Source organism: Leucopleurus acutus, assembly GCF_964270905.1.
Source record: "Leucopleurus acutus genome assembly, chromosome: 17".
Classification (NCBI taxonomy): Eukaryota; Metazoa; Chordata; class Mammalia; order Artiodactyla; family Delphinidae; genus Leucopleurus; species Leucopleurus acutus.
The window spans coordinates 13,220,089-13,237,238 of record NC_139159.1 but is presented as its reverse complement, the minus strand read 5'-3'; the positions used below and the strand labels follow the sequence as shown (position 1 = coordinate 13,237,238).

The window sequence follows — 17,150 nt, the reverse complement described above, 5'->3', positions numbered from 1 at the left end:
CACCCAGCAAACCCCTGCGGTGAGTCAGCACGGGGAGGCCCAGCCCCTTCGAGGGGAGCCTGGAGCTCAGCGCGGGGCTGGGCAGGGCTGTGTGTGGGCAGAAGCTGCTGCTTCTCGTCCCAAGACCAAGTCTGAACAGCAACTTCCCTCCCTCAGCTGCTTGAACTTTTTTTTTTTTCCTCTGAGGCTGGAAAGAAGTGTCACATTTTGCTCCCTCCTAAGCCCTCTCCCCACGCCTTCCCAGGGACCGTGAGCTGTGTGGAGGGCGCGCTGGGAGCCACCTCCAGCCTCGGGTGGCTGTGACTGCAGGAAGAACTTTCAGCCCCTCTCCTCCTCGCACTATGGAGTTCCTCGGGAAGCCCAGGAGCCAGAGAGCTGCTTTTCTGCCTCTCTGTTTGCTCGTTTTGAAGATTCTGCACCCAGGGCACAGCCATCTTTACAGCAGCCGCTATGCGGGGTAAGTGGAGAGGCTCTCATGTCCCGATCAGCTTGGACTCCGGTCAGGGGGCTGGTATGCGCCCGAGCGTGCCTCACTTTCTCTGGTCTGTAGACTGCGTATGTAGAACCTGTATGCTTTCCTGGTCACCTAACATTAAATGTATATGCAGTCCCTGGCTCTTTGGAGAGAATGTGGTGGACGCAAGTCTAGCTTCTCATACTGTTTATGGCGTGCCAACCTCAGCCGTGGGCCACTGTTGGTGGGGTTCTGTCTTTGGAATAGTGGTGGTCAGTATGTGCAGTATTTGCCTAGGTGGTTGCTCGGCAGGAAGGATGCTGTTGTGACACGTGAATTGTGACCTGAAAACTAAAGCTTCCCCTTTAAGATTGTATGCAGAAGCCGTGGGTGGAAATTCACCAGTGATTAAAAATCGTGTGGGCATTTTTTTTTTTGAGTGCTTGTTAGCCTACAGAGTGGTTATTAGATTTTCTAACCTGAGCGATGCAAATGAGTCAACTCAAAATAAGAATAAACGTAGCCAACTGTAAAATTATGGGTGTTTTTCTGAAGGGAGAAACGCAGAAGGGGAAAACCATTTGTATTTCCCCGCTCTGTGGGTCAGCACGCTTTGTGTTTGCTTCGCATAACGAGGCACGGGGCTGCGTGTAAAGCGGCTGGGACTGCGCATGTCCTATTATCCTGAAGAGTTGCTTCGAAATATGCAGCGAGTGCTTTGCTTGAATTTGCAAGGGGTCGTTCTTTCAATCTGGATATTACGGCATTCCTGTATTTTAGGGCTGGAAGAGCCTTAAATAGCTCCTCTAGTTCAATTCCTTTCTATACAGGAGGAAAACCAGGGTCTCAATTTTTTTTTCTTATTTTAAAAATATTTATTTAGTTGAAGTGTAGTCGATTTACAATGTTAGTTGCTTTTTTAAAATTTATTTAATTTTGGCTGTATTGGGTCTTCTTTGCGTCATGCTGGCTTTCTCTAGTTGCAGCGAGCGGGGGCTACTCTTCCCTGCAGTGCGCGGGCTTCTCATTTGCGGTGGCTTGTTGCGCAGCTCGGGCTCTAGAGCGCAGGCTCAGTAGTTGTGGCGCACAGGCTTACTTGCTCTGCAGCAGGTGGGATCTTCCCGGACCAGGGCTCGAACCCGTGTCCCCTGCACTGGCAGCCAGATTCTGAACCACTGCACCACCAGAGAAGCCCTACAATGTTATATTAGTTTCAAGTGTACAACATAGTGATTCAAAATTTTTAGAGATTTTACTCCATTTAAAGTTATTATAAAATATTTACTATATTCCCTGTGCTGTACAATATATCCTTGTAGCTTATTATTTTATTTTTTTAACATCTTTATTGGAGTATAATTGCTTTACAATGTGGTGTTAGCGTCTGCTGTATAACAAAGTGAATCAGCTATACATATACATATATCCCCATATCTCCTCCCTCTTGCGCCTCCCTCCCACCCTCCCTAGCCCAGCCCTCTAGGTGGACACAAAGCACCGAGCTGCTCTCCCTGTGCTATGCAGCTGCTTCCCACTAGCCGTCTATTTTATGTTTGGTAGTGTGTATGTGTCTATGCCACTCTCTGGCTCCGTCCCAGCTTACCCTTCCCCCTCCCCTTAAATCTTTTTAAATAGACTATAGTTGCTCAATTATGGCCAGTTGAGGAAAACTTTCATATCCATCTGAATGACGGCCAGGTGTTGAAGCAAAGTTGTTCTTTCTAGGAGTCGCGTAGAGAAGGATTTATAAGTGTGATCCTGGAAAAGAAAATTGTTTCTGTTTCTCTCCTGAAGAATCTGGGCACTGCTTTAGAGTTCCCCTGAATACAATATTTACAGAGGAAATTGTTCCCTCAGTTTAAGGGGACGCAGGATGGGGGTGGAGGTGTTGGTGGGGATAAGGGCTATGGATGGTAATACAGTCCCCAAATTTTCCACCCCGGTGTTCCCGGGAGAAACAGAGGAGTTAACATCTGAGGACTGCTTTTACATCTCCTGGACACACGGTCCGCCCTCGGAGCCCTGGGTAAGGAAAACGTGTTTAGTGACTGACGGTGCGGGCCAAGGTGTGGAGGCATTTGCTCCGACTCTGAATGGATGTCAGGCCTGTGATAAACATATCACGGATTTAGATGCGCCCGTGCGATGTAAGACCTCGCTCCTCTGCTCAGAGGTAGCCCCGACCATAATGATTTCAGTGTGTGGCCCTCATCAATGGTAAGTGACCAGGCCTGTTTCAGGGGAGCAGGTGTGCACACTTCCCTAAACGCCACTTAGAAGAAATGAGGCCAAAGGCGGCGGCCTTTTCTTAGAGAATTTGGAATCTTTGTGGACGAAGTTGCACTACCTTTTCTGTTGTTCTGCAAAGAAAGTAATAGTTGCCATTTTCTCTTTGGCTGCTACCTAATAAGTTAGTCCCAAATGTACAAATGAAAGGTGACTGAAAGTTGGAAGAAAAAGATGAAACATGAGACACTGAAGGGAGCCTTCCCTGTCCATCACAGGAGAGCTTCTCCAGAACCAGAGAGGTTTCAGAGCATACTCACCATCGAAAATGGGGGATTTTTACCTTCCCTTCATTAGATACATGTCATTCTCTCATCACCAAAGACAGAAATTCTGCCTAGGTTTGGGATTATTTTGCTCTACTTCCCCAGAAACTACTTTCTGCAAGTCTAGCTAAGAACCTGGTGGAATGACCTGGTAGAATAGTATTGAGCATTATTTTTATTGCCCATACAAATTTATCATTCTAAACCCTCATTTTTGTCCCTTAAGTAATTTGTTTTGGTGGTGTTGGTAGTAATTATGACGCAGCCCTATTGCATTTTTGTTAAAAAAAATATTTTTGTAAGTCTTGGTTGAATATAATAATAAGTGATTATCGTTTGCAAGACTGAGCATGGACAAAAAACAGAACACTCAGGGCAGACCAACGTGCTTCCTGAGAGCATCTAATGAGCCTAGTCTTCTTTCTGCACAAACTGCTAACGATTGCGTGGTACCGGCTGTATCATAGGCGCTTGGGAAACAGCAGGTTTAAGCATCTCATGATAAAAATGTAGAGACTACAAGGAAAATCTGACAAAAACGAATATCTTTTTGGATAACTACATCAAATTACACACAAGGAAGATTTAAAAATACATAGGAAAGGCATGAAGCTAAGTGTGGGAAATAACTTGACATCAAATAACATTTATTGATACTCTGTAAGCAGGCTTCAGGGGCTGCAAATGCACGTCAAACATTTTGATGATAAACAAACATCAGTGAATGAGACTCTGACTAGGGCAAATGCCACTCTGTGTTCTCTCCTTTTCCCTCGTCTCCTCGTATTCCTGGAAGCAGACCTAGTTATTAATTATACTGTGATCCTGAGGGCAAACAATAAGGATCTTCTGCTTTACATGAAATTAGGGTAGATTTTTCTAGTGATGGTAAAGGAGATCTAAGCCAGTGACACAATAAATGCTGGCAATGCTGAAGAACCAAAGTGGCTGTGATTCTTCAAGAACCACTTATTCGGTACTTTTTTCATGTATAATGTTGATAAGTCCTGAAGTTCAACTGCCTGGCTTTCGATTTCTGCTTTCCCACACCTAGTAGCTCTGTTACCTTGGGTAAGTTCCTTAACCTCTCTGAGTCTCAATTTCTTCACCTGAGACATGGAGACAATATTAGAACCTTCCCTGCCAAGTTGTGGGGATTAAATGCAATAGCATGGGTATTGCGTGGTTCTTGGCACTTAGCGGTCTTTCCACCCTGATAGCACAGAAAGTGGCCATGGGCGTGTGCCTCATTCCTTCAGTGAGTATTATTCCGGTGCCTACTTGTGCCTAGAGCATTGGTCAGCAGAGCTGAGGCCCTCTGAGAGCTTGCAGTTTAGCAAAGAAAACAGCCCCACACATAATGTTAAGATGTACACAGTGCTTGAGTGCTGTATGGGATGAGCAGCCTACTGTGGGAGCGTTAAAAGAGATCTAGGCACCAAGAAGGAGGGTAGAAATCCCTTCCCAGGCCTCCCCTATTCCGGTCACCCAGCCTTCAGGTACCTGGGCTGCGGGTGGAGAGAACACAGACTTTCTGCCACCAGAGCTGCTCCGGGGGACGGAACCCCCTGGTGCTGTGGGTCTGCCTGCGAGGCCTCCCGGACTCCTCCTTCCTCTCCAGCCCTGCGTTTGGTGAAGACCTGTTGCCTTCTCTTTTCTTTCTCGCGGAGAAGCTCCACTGACCGGCCTCTTCCCCATGAGCATAGGCGTGTGCAGGCTGGTCACAGCCCACTTGCCCGCTGCTGCATCCTGATTAGCCAGTGTCCGTGCTGTACCCTCCCCCATCCTGCCATCGCCCCCCCCACCCCAGTTATTTGTCAAGTTCACTAGTCATCCATGAGAACGGGACATGGAGATCCAGGAATTAGACTTGAAGGAAATAAGACTTCTTAAGGCAGTTTGATCCTCGAAATCCTGTAAGCAAAGAGGCCCCAAATTTGGATGTGACATTGAAGAGGACTGAGAAATACACGGACTCGGGAACAGATTTGACTTCAGGGATGTCATCCCGTCTTCCACCTTTACCTCTCTAGCTAGTCCCCTCCATCTCTCAACAGAAGCTTTTAAGTCTTTTGCCCTCTGATGGTGGCTTCCTTGGAATGTTCTGAACTTCTGGAAGCCTAGGGCTAGAGCACAAGAGATGAGCTGAGAGTTATCGTCTATGTTGGTGGTTAAAGCTCTTTTCAGATCGGATGGCCATGAATCCTCACTTGCCAGGGACTGTCCTGGTCTGCACCTGCTGTTCCGGGGTAGTAACTGGCAGTGTACCCCTTTCAGTCTGGCAAATTGTGGTGTCAGCCTGTTTATTCTCCACTGTGTTTGTTTCCTTAATGAGCTCTACTTTAGGTCTTCAACTATCCTCTTATTTCATTCTTTGTTTTTTGAATTGTATTTATTTTTTATACAGCAGTTTCTTATTAGTTGTCCATTTTATACATGTTAGTGTATACATGTCAATCCCGGTCTCCCAATTCACCCCACCACTCCCTCCTCCGCCACTTTCCCCCTTGGTGTCCATACGTTTGTTCTCTACATCTGTGTCTCTATTTCTGCCCTGCATCTTATTTCTTTCTTAAAGAGCAAGCTTATCTCAAGTTCTTTCCATACCCCTAAAAAGAATCCTACCTGTCCTCTCTTTTGTAATAGCCACCAGCCATATTTAGGACGTCTTTATCTCAGCCTAGGTTAAGGTAACTTTCTGCTAGCTGATCTACCTTCCTATAGTCCTTTCTCAGACTGATGCTCTAAGACTTCTGTTGTGTTACTCTCTGGCTCAAAGATCTACTTTGGCTACCTATTGACAAATCCAGCAAATCCATTCTCTGCCAGGCCCTCAAGGCCTCTCTAATCAGACTGTGGTTCCTCTGTCTCTGTTTCACTCTCCTCAGCCCTGAAACTCCGCTGTTAATCAGAGAATAGAGAGCCTCAGCCTTGCTCATCTTTAACAAGGCAGGCAGGCCTTCCTCGTAATAAGGGCCTAAAGCAAGGAGGAGGCATCTCAGATCATGAATGATAGATTAAAACGTGCAGGATAGATACAGATTGGAGGCATGAGGCGCTGGGAAGGGTGTATGGTGGGCTCTAAGGTTGCTTTTGAACTTTTGCCCCCGCAAGTTCGTCTGTGGTTAATACAATAGTTCTCTAGTGTCTTCTGGAAGTTCCTTTTAGCACTTGGCCCTAGTTAGTGGGAGATTACTTTCGGTTTTCCTTAGGCACTAGCGCAAAGTGCAGCCCCCAAGTGTGGGTTGTTTATCAGCTGATTACACAAAAAGCTTTCTTCCCTGCCATATGTTGTGTGTCGGGACCTCCAGCTTTGCTTGTTAGGATGCACAGTGCTACAGCTCCCACCCCTGACCTGGACTCACAGACAGACGGTACTCCATAGGGATCAGCATTCCTCCTGCCCCTGAGCTGGTGGAAGGAGGAGCGTTTCCCTTGGAGCCCAGTCTGATGATGGAGCTTTTATTTTACGGCGCCAGGATACTTTCTGGGTAATGCCATTAAGCCTAATCACTTCCACCCTGTGAAAAGCAGTGAAGGATGTTAATGGTTCATGACTTCACAGCCTAGATTGTGCAAGCTACAAAAGCATTATGTTTTCTGTCTTTATACATGGAATTACTGAACGGAAAATTAAAACTTTTGTTGTTTTAGAGTCTTCATTATGATCAATCGGTAAATAACTAGAATATAGGATTAGAATTTGCTTTGCCAAATAAATGCCTTCCCAACCTGCCCCTGGGCATTAACTTCTTTATGATAAAGCAGAATGCAGAATATGAAGCTTTTTAGGATCTGGTTCTTCGTAGTACAGTAAGTTTCCTTAGTTTTCTTATTAAAGGTTGAAGCAAATTTCTAAAGGGTTTTCTTCAACAAAATTACCATCTTTGTTCTTTTTCTCAGCACACTTTGAAAATAGTAAAACATTTTCTTATTTTGATATCTATGTTATTAAGGATAATGTTGGGTTGTTTTGTTTTTCTTTCACTTTTTTTGCTAGAACAAAGACCCCAAAATTCAATGGCTTAAATGAGAAATTTACTTCTCTCTCATGTAAAAATCCAAAACTGGTATAGTTGATGGTGCCAGAGAATCAGGCTCCCTCTGTCCTATACCTCTGCTGTGCTCAACACTCATCTCCCAAATTTGTTAGGAAGGAGTCTTCCAGCTCTGCAGTCCAGCCAGCAGGAAAGTGGAAAGGGACGGTCACTCCTCTTTCCTTTAAAAGCACAGTCCAGAAGTTCAAAGATCACTCCTTACTGGCCAGAATCAGTTAGATGCCCTCAGCTGCAAGGGAGGCTAGGAAATAATGGCCGGGTCTGGAGGAATGTACTGTGAAATAATTAGCAGTCTCTCTCTCTCTGTGGTCACTCTTATATTTAATGAATGCCAACCCATTCTTCCTTCCACTCGGTTCTCCTAAAGAAATAATCCACCCAAATGGGCACTCAGAATTTTGCACTTCAAGCTGATATAACAGTGTGCATTTTTATTCTGTATATGATCTTTTAAAGTCAGAGCATCAGAACTGAAGGAGACCCAAAAAAAAAAAAAAAATCATAGTCCAGTCCTTTTATTTAATACCTAAGGAAGCAGAACTCCAGAAAGGAAAAAGGATTTGCAGAGCTGATGGTGGAGTTGGGATGAAAGTTCAGATCAGCCAAGTTCACAGCTTTTTTTTTTTTTTTTTTTTTACAACACTCTTTGGTGAATCCAGAAAACTTCTTACTCTTTTCTATTCCCTAGACTTGTTGGGGGTGAAGTAAAGTGAGTTGGCAAGGCTGAGAAGCGTTTCATGAGGGGGGATTTCATTTCATTTCTATAAACATTTGTAGGGGATCTGGCCCTCTGCTAGTCTGGGACTACAGAGATGAAAGAACTGTCCATGTGCGCAGCATAATGAGTACTCGGGCAAGTAAACAAACAATTCCAACTCTGGGATCACTGTGCCCTTAGAGAAAACTCTTGGAGCTGGGTAAGTGCAGGGAGAGGGTCACTTAATCCAGACTGAAGGGTGGAGAGAGGTCAAAGACAAGCAGAAATTTGGGTGGATTATTAAATATGCAAGATATTTTACATTTTTCTTTTAGATGGTTGGTACTTAAAGGACATGAGCCTCACCTCAGTCAAAAAGAACAAGTAGAAATCAGGTTAAGGTTTTCCAGACACAGGGAATAAATTACACGCGCAAAGAGCTATAGGTGAGAGAGCTTGTCAAGACTAGAAAATCAGAACAATTAAGCATGGCTAAAGTAAAGGGCATTCTCCTGGTGGGAGTAAGGAGGGATGAGGTAAGGCTTCAAGGTCATGAATCACCTTATGGCCCCATAGTATGGAGTCCTGATTTCTCCCAAAGGTGACTGGGTGCTGATGAAGCATTTTCACCAGGGAATTTAGATAATTAGATCTTTTTGAGGAAAATTCCCTGTACCATCATTGAGAAGGGAAGATTGAGGGCTAAAGATTTGGAGGCAAGAAGACTGGGATATTATGGTGACCATGGTAACACAGCAGAGCCTGGCTTCTGGTAGTAACAATTGAAGGGAAAGTAGGAAACCAATTAAAGAAATGTTTAGGCTGCAACTGGAGAAAAGCCCGCAGGCAGCAATGAAGACCCAACACAGCCATAAATAAATAAATAAAATTAAAGAAAAAGAAGACCCAAAACATACACATAATTTTAAAAAGTAAAAAAATAAAATGTATGTTTACAAAAAGAAAAAAATGTTTAGGTGGTGGAATTTTCACAATTAGATAACCAAAGGGGAGAAGAAAGAGGAAATAGTATAAGGTGATTCTCGGGATTAGTTAACAGGACTGAGCTCTTTGCAGAGAAGGTTAGTACTTTCTCGGATGTGTATGGTTTGAGATGCCTATGAAGGGCCTGATTGGATAGATGGGTGTAAAGCTCAAGGGAAAGATCTAGCCTGTAATGTAGATTCCAGTAACTGATGTGTAAAGAATTTCTTGAAACTTTGAGTGTAGGATGAAGCACCCAGGAGGCACTCACTACATGAAAAGAATAGACGGGGAAAGCCAGAGAAGAAACCAGTAGAAAGGCCTAGAGAGAAAATCAGAAACCCAAGAAATGTCAGTTAAAGGGATGTAAGAGATCCGAGAAGGAAGAGGTCAGTCACATCAAGTACTGCAAAGTGGTGCCCGTTGGTTTGGCCATTAAGGAAATCACTTGCGTTATCATCAAAAATGCTCTTGGTGGAATGAGGAGTGAAAACCAGAGCACAGTAGGTTGAGGAATGAATGGGATGTGAGGAAATTAGTAGTGAGTGTAGACCATAATTTTAATGAAGCTTATCCATGAAGGGGGTGGGGGGGAGGGTCAATAACTAGAGTTGAATCAGGTTGCTGTTACTTCTTAGGAAAGATACAGCCATATTTTATGCCAGATGGTAGGAATAAGAAAAGATAGCAAGATTATAGGTAAAGAAGAGGGAGGGGGAGAATGGTGGAGTAAGGTCTCTGAAGAGACAGAAAGCTAGCTGCCCTCTCTTTTTAAAGTAGGTGGAGGGTCCTCATCCTAGAAGAGACAGTGGATAGAGAACCTGATAAAAAGAGAGACGATTTAAAGTGTTCCTGAAGGAGATGACTTGAACCTTCAGAAGGATCACCAAGCATTACTGAGGGCCCAGCTGATGGTAGAGATGAGTTTGTAAAGGAACCATGAACCCAGCTCCATGATTTTTCTTGAGGATCATCCCATGTTTCCTCGTGTTATCTAGATCATGCGCCCTGGACCCTCATCACTCAATCTGTTACAGTTCCATGAAAGGGTGAGGATATATCTTTAAATAAGCCCTTAAGAAGCTATAAAGCAAGTCAAGCAAGATCAATGTCAGAAATCTCCCCATCCATCCTCTGCCTTTCTTTTCTTCGTACATGCAAGATGGGCTTCTGTAGCTCTGTCTGGCACTCTTTCCCAGGAAGCAAATGCAGAGAAGGAGAGAAAGATGGGGGACTTTCTTCCCCATCCCTCCCTCCTGCTTTCATTACTACAGTTCTGATGGCAGCCGCCAGCCTCTACAGTAATGGCTCCTGCTGGACAGCCTCTCCTCTAGGCGCCGGGTCATCCTGCCCTCAAGGAGGATAATTTACTTTCTTCTTTTGTCCCTTCAGACACAGGAATCACTAACCTCTAGTTTAGTGAGAAACCAAGCTGGAATGGAAAGCAGAAAGAACACATGTTTAACTGAAGATTTGTGTTAGTGCAACTTCTGGAACTCAAAATGGTTCCAGCAAGAGGGCAGAAATGATACAGCAATGGAAGAGAGGATAAAGAAAAGACTGCCACTCATTTGTATTTCTCTAGCATCAAATGAAACGATAAAGTGCTTTGTAAATCGAAACGTATTATAAAGTACTATATTAGGTAAATTATTACATCTGGAATATTAGTTGGAAAGGCTCTCGTGCAGATACATCCTGTTACAAAATTGATTACCTTTCCATTACCTTCTATCTTCCTGGTGAATTAAGTAAAAGATCCATGAAAATGGATCTTCTTAATCAAATAAATGGGCGTCCCTCTCCCTCCTCCTGTCAGTTATCTGAGAACTGGAGGTACAGTCTTCTCTTCCCTCTTTCCAGTCGACCCATCCTACCTCATCTCAAAACACTTACCAAGTACCAAGAGTACCGATGATGACTTATCATTCCTTATCCCCAGGTAAGGTTAGGAATCATCAAAGGCAAGAGTGGTAGTCTGTATCCTGAGGGCTTATTTTATTTTTTTTAAAACATCTTTATTGGAGTATAATTGCTTTACAGTGGTGTGTTAGTTTCTGCTTTATAACAAAGTGAATCAGCTATACATATGTTTTAATCCATCAATCTAAACTGGAAAAAAAAAACCCAAATGGAAATGCAAGTATACTAAGTCAACACACCGTCTTCCTGCTCTTTCTCGACCTGTTTTTTTAACACACACATCATGTATGTTTATGGCATTTCAGTCTTAGATTACCAACCAATGAAAGATGAAACTTCCACAGGATCACACATCTTATCACCAGATGAGAACGCTGGTCTATTTTTGCGCCTACAGACTCTGTAGCCATTGCACATGTGACCTCATTTGCCATACTTTCATTTCCCCATCTACCTTTCAGACTGTCCTCCTCTTATCAGACTAATATATGAATCGCCTAAATGTCTACTAAGTTCCTTCTTGTGATTTTTGTGAAGGTAATGAGGACAAAAGACTTGTCATGAGATGGCTGGGGTCCTACTTGTAGCCTGTCAATCATGTTTCCGTGGAACATATGTAACGTGTATGTGATAATGTGATAGCAATATATTCGGCATCAGAATTACTAAACATATGGGAGGTTTGAGACATTTGGGAAAAGCCCGTGTAGCAAAATGTTTGGAGTAGTTAGAAATTTGCTGCTGAAAAAGATACTCTAAGCCCTTGACTTTTAGGACCTAAAATGAAGACACGTGGGGGAGGCTATTTCTCCCTGAGTTTTCAGATCTCTGTGTAGAAGCAGTAGGGAACAGACTGCAAATGGCAGGTAGAAAAGCATCTTAATATGATACCTGAGAGGAAAACCACATTGGTATTCCAGAGAGAAATGCAGTCTGCCTTGTTTCCTCTGTCTCACTTAAGGAGTTCTTCTTTCTCTCTTTCCCTAGGAGCCTAGTCTGTTGCTCCGCAACAGCTGCTCTAAGAACTCTCCAGTTACTTCATGCCCCCAATCCACCTGACCCTCCCTTCTTCTCACCCCCAAGCCCAAGCCTTTTACTTACAGGAGCAAAGAAATGTATCTTTTTCTTTACTTTCAAGATGGGGGCGATGTGGCTTCTATCCTGAGTCATCTTTGTTTCTGTGGTTTCTGCCTAAAACTACACAAGGTCCCTTATCCTGGCTCTCGCCTTTCTAAAAAACATCTCATTCATTCAATCAACACTATTTATTGAGTGCCTACTGTGTGCCCAACACTATTTTAAGTCCTAGGAACACAGGAGTTTAGGTGCTCAGAATATAGCACTACTTGAGGCACTAGTGAATGAAATCGTCTCTCCTGGGATTTACATCCTAATGGGATGACAGAAAAGTAATAAACCATGGTGTTAAGTTCTGATAAAGGTTATGAAGATAGTTAAAGCATAGAGAGGGGATAAACGGTGTCATGAGAAGGGTAAAGTGAGACCAGGAGCCATGTGAATATCTCAGGGTAGAAATTTCCCCATGGGAAACAGCAAAGTGGAGTGGGAGCCTGTTTGGCTGGTTCCTGGACAGGGACCACGGTTCTGGACCCGCAGCATCAGCATCACCTGGGAACTTGTTAGAAACGCAAATATGCAGGCCACACCCTCCCCGCCCTGAGGAACTCTGGGGGTGGGCCCAGCAGCTCGGGCTACAGGGAGCCCTCCAGGTGATGTAAGCTAAAGTTTGAGAACCACTGTGGAGAGTCAGCACCGAGGTGACACGGCTGGAACTGAGCCTTTGAGGGCACAGTTACCGTTTGTTCCTGCTGCTGCCCTGCAGGTAGACCTCTTTTTCCTCTTAACACTGTGAACAATCTCCATCGTCACCACCTCTCTTCCTCCGCACCTTTGTCCAGGCAGCACATATTTCTGGGGAAGCTCTCCCTCCCCCGTGCCTGCGAGCCTTTCAGGAGCCCTTCGAACACGGTTCCTCCAGCAAGAGCTCCCCATCAATCAGCTGTGATGGTTCCCTCCTCCGGGATCCCATAGCGCTCGCTCTGTCATTTATAGCCATCACTGCATACTGCTGGGTATTACAGTTGTTTGTGGATGTCCCGTCTTTCCTTTTCATTTATAAGCAAGTTGAGAGTAAGGTGCTATATCGTATTTTTATCTGTATTCTCGTAGTCCCCAGATAGTGTTTGGCATATTCAGTAAAAGTTTAGATGGATGGAAAGGAGGAAAGGAAGGGAGGGAGGAAGAGAGATTGGCAAAGATGGAAACTAATAAACTAGGAATCGGACTGCTGACATCTGCAGGCAGTTTTGCCAGACTAGGTAGTGAGAAACAGAAGCCACTTAGCCCCCTAGAGCTGCAGGAGGGATGTGGGGATCCCTAGGACCACCTGGGTGTGCCTCGACGCAGTATTCTCCAGCCTCCTGTCACCTTCTCCCTGCTCACTCTGTCTTGGGTATCACCTATCCAACTACCCAAATCTGGTCTCGGGTGTTTTACTTGTACAGGCTCCTAAAATGCTTTGAACAACGTTCTGACTCCCGGGAGGCGATCTGAGGTGAAGCTGTCGTTTCCTGCGAGTGCCACAAGGGGCACCGGCGGGCCAACGTGATTATTCGCCACTGCCTTTTACCAAATTTAGGCACGTGATCCTTGCCTTTTTGTCATGGTTATTTCACCCTCTCAGGAATATATACCAAAGCGTTTGAGATGATAGATGGCTCCTTAATCATCGATTCACGTTGAGTTTAACATCTCCTCTAGTCTTTGAATAATTTTTATGAACCAAAGGACTTCTGTTTCCCGAAAACTGGGTTCACCTCTTGGGGGCTGTCAAGCCGGAAGACACAACCAAGCCAAGCATCAGAAGGAAGGATTTACTCCTTGCAGTGAGTAAGGAGAACACAGGGCATCTTTCCCAAAGAAGTGTCTCCCTACACAGCAAGATTGGAGAACTTTTAAGCTAAGGGTACACACATATTCCTGAAGGTGACAGTCTAAGCTTTAGTTGACTGAAGTCACAAGGGTCAGAAAAGGTCAATGTCATCGCTTAGGTTCCACTTGATCTGGTGGTTGAGGGGTCAAGGGGGGTTTGAATTCTGCAAAACAGCTCAAGAACATGCTTGAGCTGGCGGTATTTACAACTGATTTATTATCTTTGCTCTTGTTACTTCTCTTGCCCGATAACAGCCAGTTTGTTCCTGCATTTTTCTGTTCCCTTAAGATCACTAATTACTGAGACCTGTTCAAGGGCAAACACTGTGGCCCTGGCTTAGATCACAACATGGCTGAGACCAAAAATGGCTTCTCTCATGTCAAGAAAGCCATGCCTGGTACTCTTTCTCCGGGGACCCCCTACCCTATCTGCTTACACTTCCACATTCTCTCTCAGAACTTAATTGTCCACGTTCTTCCTTTTAGCTCATCTTTTTCTAAGTCTTTATGTATCTTGATGCAGTATGTCTGATTTCAATTCCTATGCTCAGTTCCCCTACTTAATATAAATTCCAAGTACCACAGAAACGGCCCTGGAGAGCAGAGGCAGTCTTCCTTTAAAATAAGATAACAATAAAAATGTGAACAGATACAATTGATCAAATAGAGTGTTATGTGGTTCGCAGTGTCCTGAGACTGACAGCATTCCCTGCTTGGAGCTCAGCACGCTTCCCATGACAGCAGTCAAGGTGAGTAAAATCTGTAAACGTCCAGGCAGAAATTGTGTGAAATCAGTTGGCCCCTGTGACAAAGGCTTAACCTCTTAGAAAGCCTTGAGGGAAGGAGTTGTGGAAAAAAGAGGGGAGAGTTGAGGACCAGCTGAGGAATAGCAGGAGGAAGGTCCCAAGGTTGGAGAATTACTCTCCAGTTTTGAAGCTAACAGATAGCTTCTCAAGAAAACATATGACATGAAATGCCAAAGGACTTGCCACCATCTTGGCCTCCTTCTTGTAGGTGAAAAAGCATTTGGTTTTTCCTTTAATCCAATTTATATAGAGAGCATTTAACTACAGGTTGAATAGCTGACCATGGGCATAGCTATTGGTAGGTAAGTTCTTTCTAGGAAAGCAATCTTAATAAGAAAAAGAGGAAGTGGTAAAGTGGAATATTGCCAATTCAAACATTCAGTTAATGCCCTCAATTAAGCCTTCTAAACCAACCAGTGGAAAGATGCAAAATCAACATGGTGGCCCAGTCTCACTGGTATAATAGCCAATTGCAAGTACTTAAAGGAATGACTTACTGAGAATAGAAAAATTTCATGGTAAATATTTAGCAAAGGTTTTGTATACTGACACGTACTGTACACTTTAGTTAAAAATTATGCACCACTTCTGGTAAACATATTGTATCTTTAAGTATTAATTACTCCAAAGATTCTTTTATTTCATAGTACAATGGGAAGCCAGTTCATTTCATCCAACTAGAAATATCCATTAACTTCAAAAAATAGAAATGACCAAATGGGCCCGTGAGAATAACGCACGCGAAGCGGTAAGACCTGTAACTTTCTTTACCTGCTCTCGTCATTAAGAACAACACAGGCATCTTGCTTTCACAGTTCAAGCAGAATTCACATTGCCCTTACTTTGTAAAATAGCTTATATTCTTTATCTTTTTGTTTTATCAGCATCTGACAGCTTATGGGGATACCCACTTAATAATTTGGCTAAAGCTTGAAAGCCCATCTCTCTTGCCACTAATAGAGGGAAATAATTGTTTTCTTCCATAGCATTTATCTTTCAGGACATCACTTAACTTCCTCCTGAGCTCTCAGAATGCTCTTTGGTATCACTTATCATTTTGAATTATAATTGTCTGTTTAATTGTTAGTTCTTTCTGACGAACTGTATACTCTTTGGGGGAAGGAAACGTTCTTCCTCAAGTCCAGTCTCTACACAGAGCGCAGATACCTGTAAGTTTTATTGTTGTTACCCCTCTACCCACTGAAGTTGAACCACAGTAAGTTGCTAATATCTGACGATCTGAAATAGCAATTTCATGTGGTTCAACCTAATTATAAGCTTTAACTAACTGAAAAATGAGGATATATATACATTTTTTAATGATGTGGAAATACTAGCAGCTTATAGGCAGATTGTCCACTAATCAAGTTTACAGAGTGAATTGCCAGAGTTTCTAAACTTCAGTGTTGAAAATAAATCACCAGGGGATCTTGTTAACAAAGCAGATTTGCTTGAAGAGGGCTGGGGTAGAGCCTGAGGCTCTGCATTTGTAGCAGACTCTCAGGCACTGCTGATGCTATGGCTTGCAGGCCATGCTTTGCATGGCAAGGTTTGGATCACAGCATGAGGAGTCAGGACATATAAGCTCTAGATCTGCTACTAGCTATCTGTGTGACTTTAATAAGTTACTTCATCTTTCAGGGCCTTGCTTTCTGTAACGTCTGAGGGTTCAATTAGGGGGTCAGTTCCTTCCAAGTGTTTATGATCTGCTAGGGTCATGTTTACACATGTGATTAGAAAGTTCATACAGCATAAAGGTTCGAAGCACCAGCTCCAGCCTCAGACCGCTGGGTTCACATCCTGGCTTCGCCACTTTCTAGCTAAGTGACCTTGGAGGGAGTGAGTTCATCTTTCTGTGCCTCAGTGTTCTCATCTGTAGAACTGAACTGATACTGAATTAGTTTCTATGCAAAATGCTTACGACAGAGCCTAACACATGTAAACTCAATCCATTTACTCTGTTTGCGGCACTGATGTTTTCTGTGGTTTCATTTCTAGGAAGCTTTCTTAAGGGAATTATCTGAAATATGGGCAGAGATTTAGAGTGTGTAGAGAGATGTTTTATCACCAATTTATCCTATCAAAACCTGGGAAGCTACCTATATGCTCAACAACGACAGGCTTGTTTAGTGCATATCATGGAATCTTTTGTGCCCATTGTAAACATCTACAAGAAATTTTTAATGCTTGAGATATAATCTGAAATGGGGAGAAACCAGGATACAGAGCTGAATTAACAGCTCGAGTTTAACTATGACTTATTACCTAGGATATAGTTAACTATATCTGGGGAAAAATGCTCAGATATTAAGTGATTATTATGACCAAGTGATAGCCTTTTAAGTGATCTTTTTTCCTTCCCTCTCATACTTTTTTCTCTATTTACTAATTGTACATGAAGCATGAGTGACTTTTATATTCAGAGAAAAAGTCATTTTAAACATGTGTACATTCCCTCCCCCATCCCTTCCCATCCCACAAAAAAATCAACCCTATAGCAAGGAATTCGTCTTCTGTGGTGCCTTATGCCAAAACTACTCTAGAAGCATTGCAAATAAGAATCGGAAGTCAGTAAATTTAATAATATAACACTCAGTGCTAATTAATGACTGAACATTTTATATTGCGGAACGAAAATGAGATTGTCGGGTATTCCAATGAAGCATTAAATGGCGAAAGCGGACGCCTTGCTGCGTGTCACGCGGACTCTGGGGAGACTGAACC

General features: G+C 43.5%; 1 protein-coding gene across 1 annotated transcript in view; it reads left to right on the top strand.

Moving 5' to 3' along the window:
- Nucleotides 1-341: 341 nt before the first annotated feature.
- CPA6 (carboxypeptidase A6) overlaps nucleotides 342-17,150 on the top strand; it is a gene marked incomplete at both ends in the record, with an annotated part of 272,132 nt that continues 255,323 nt past the window's right edge. The window contains one exon of the mRNA XM_082858977.1: nucleotides 342-457. Within this exon, the coding sequence (XP_082715103.1) occupies nucleotides 342-457 (116 nt within the window). The remainder of the gene's footprint in view (nucleotides 458-17,150) is intronic.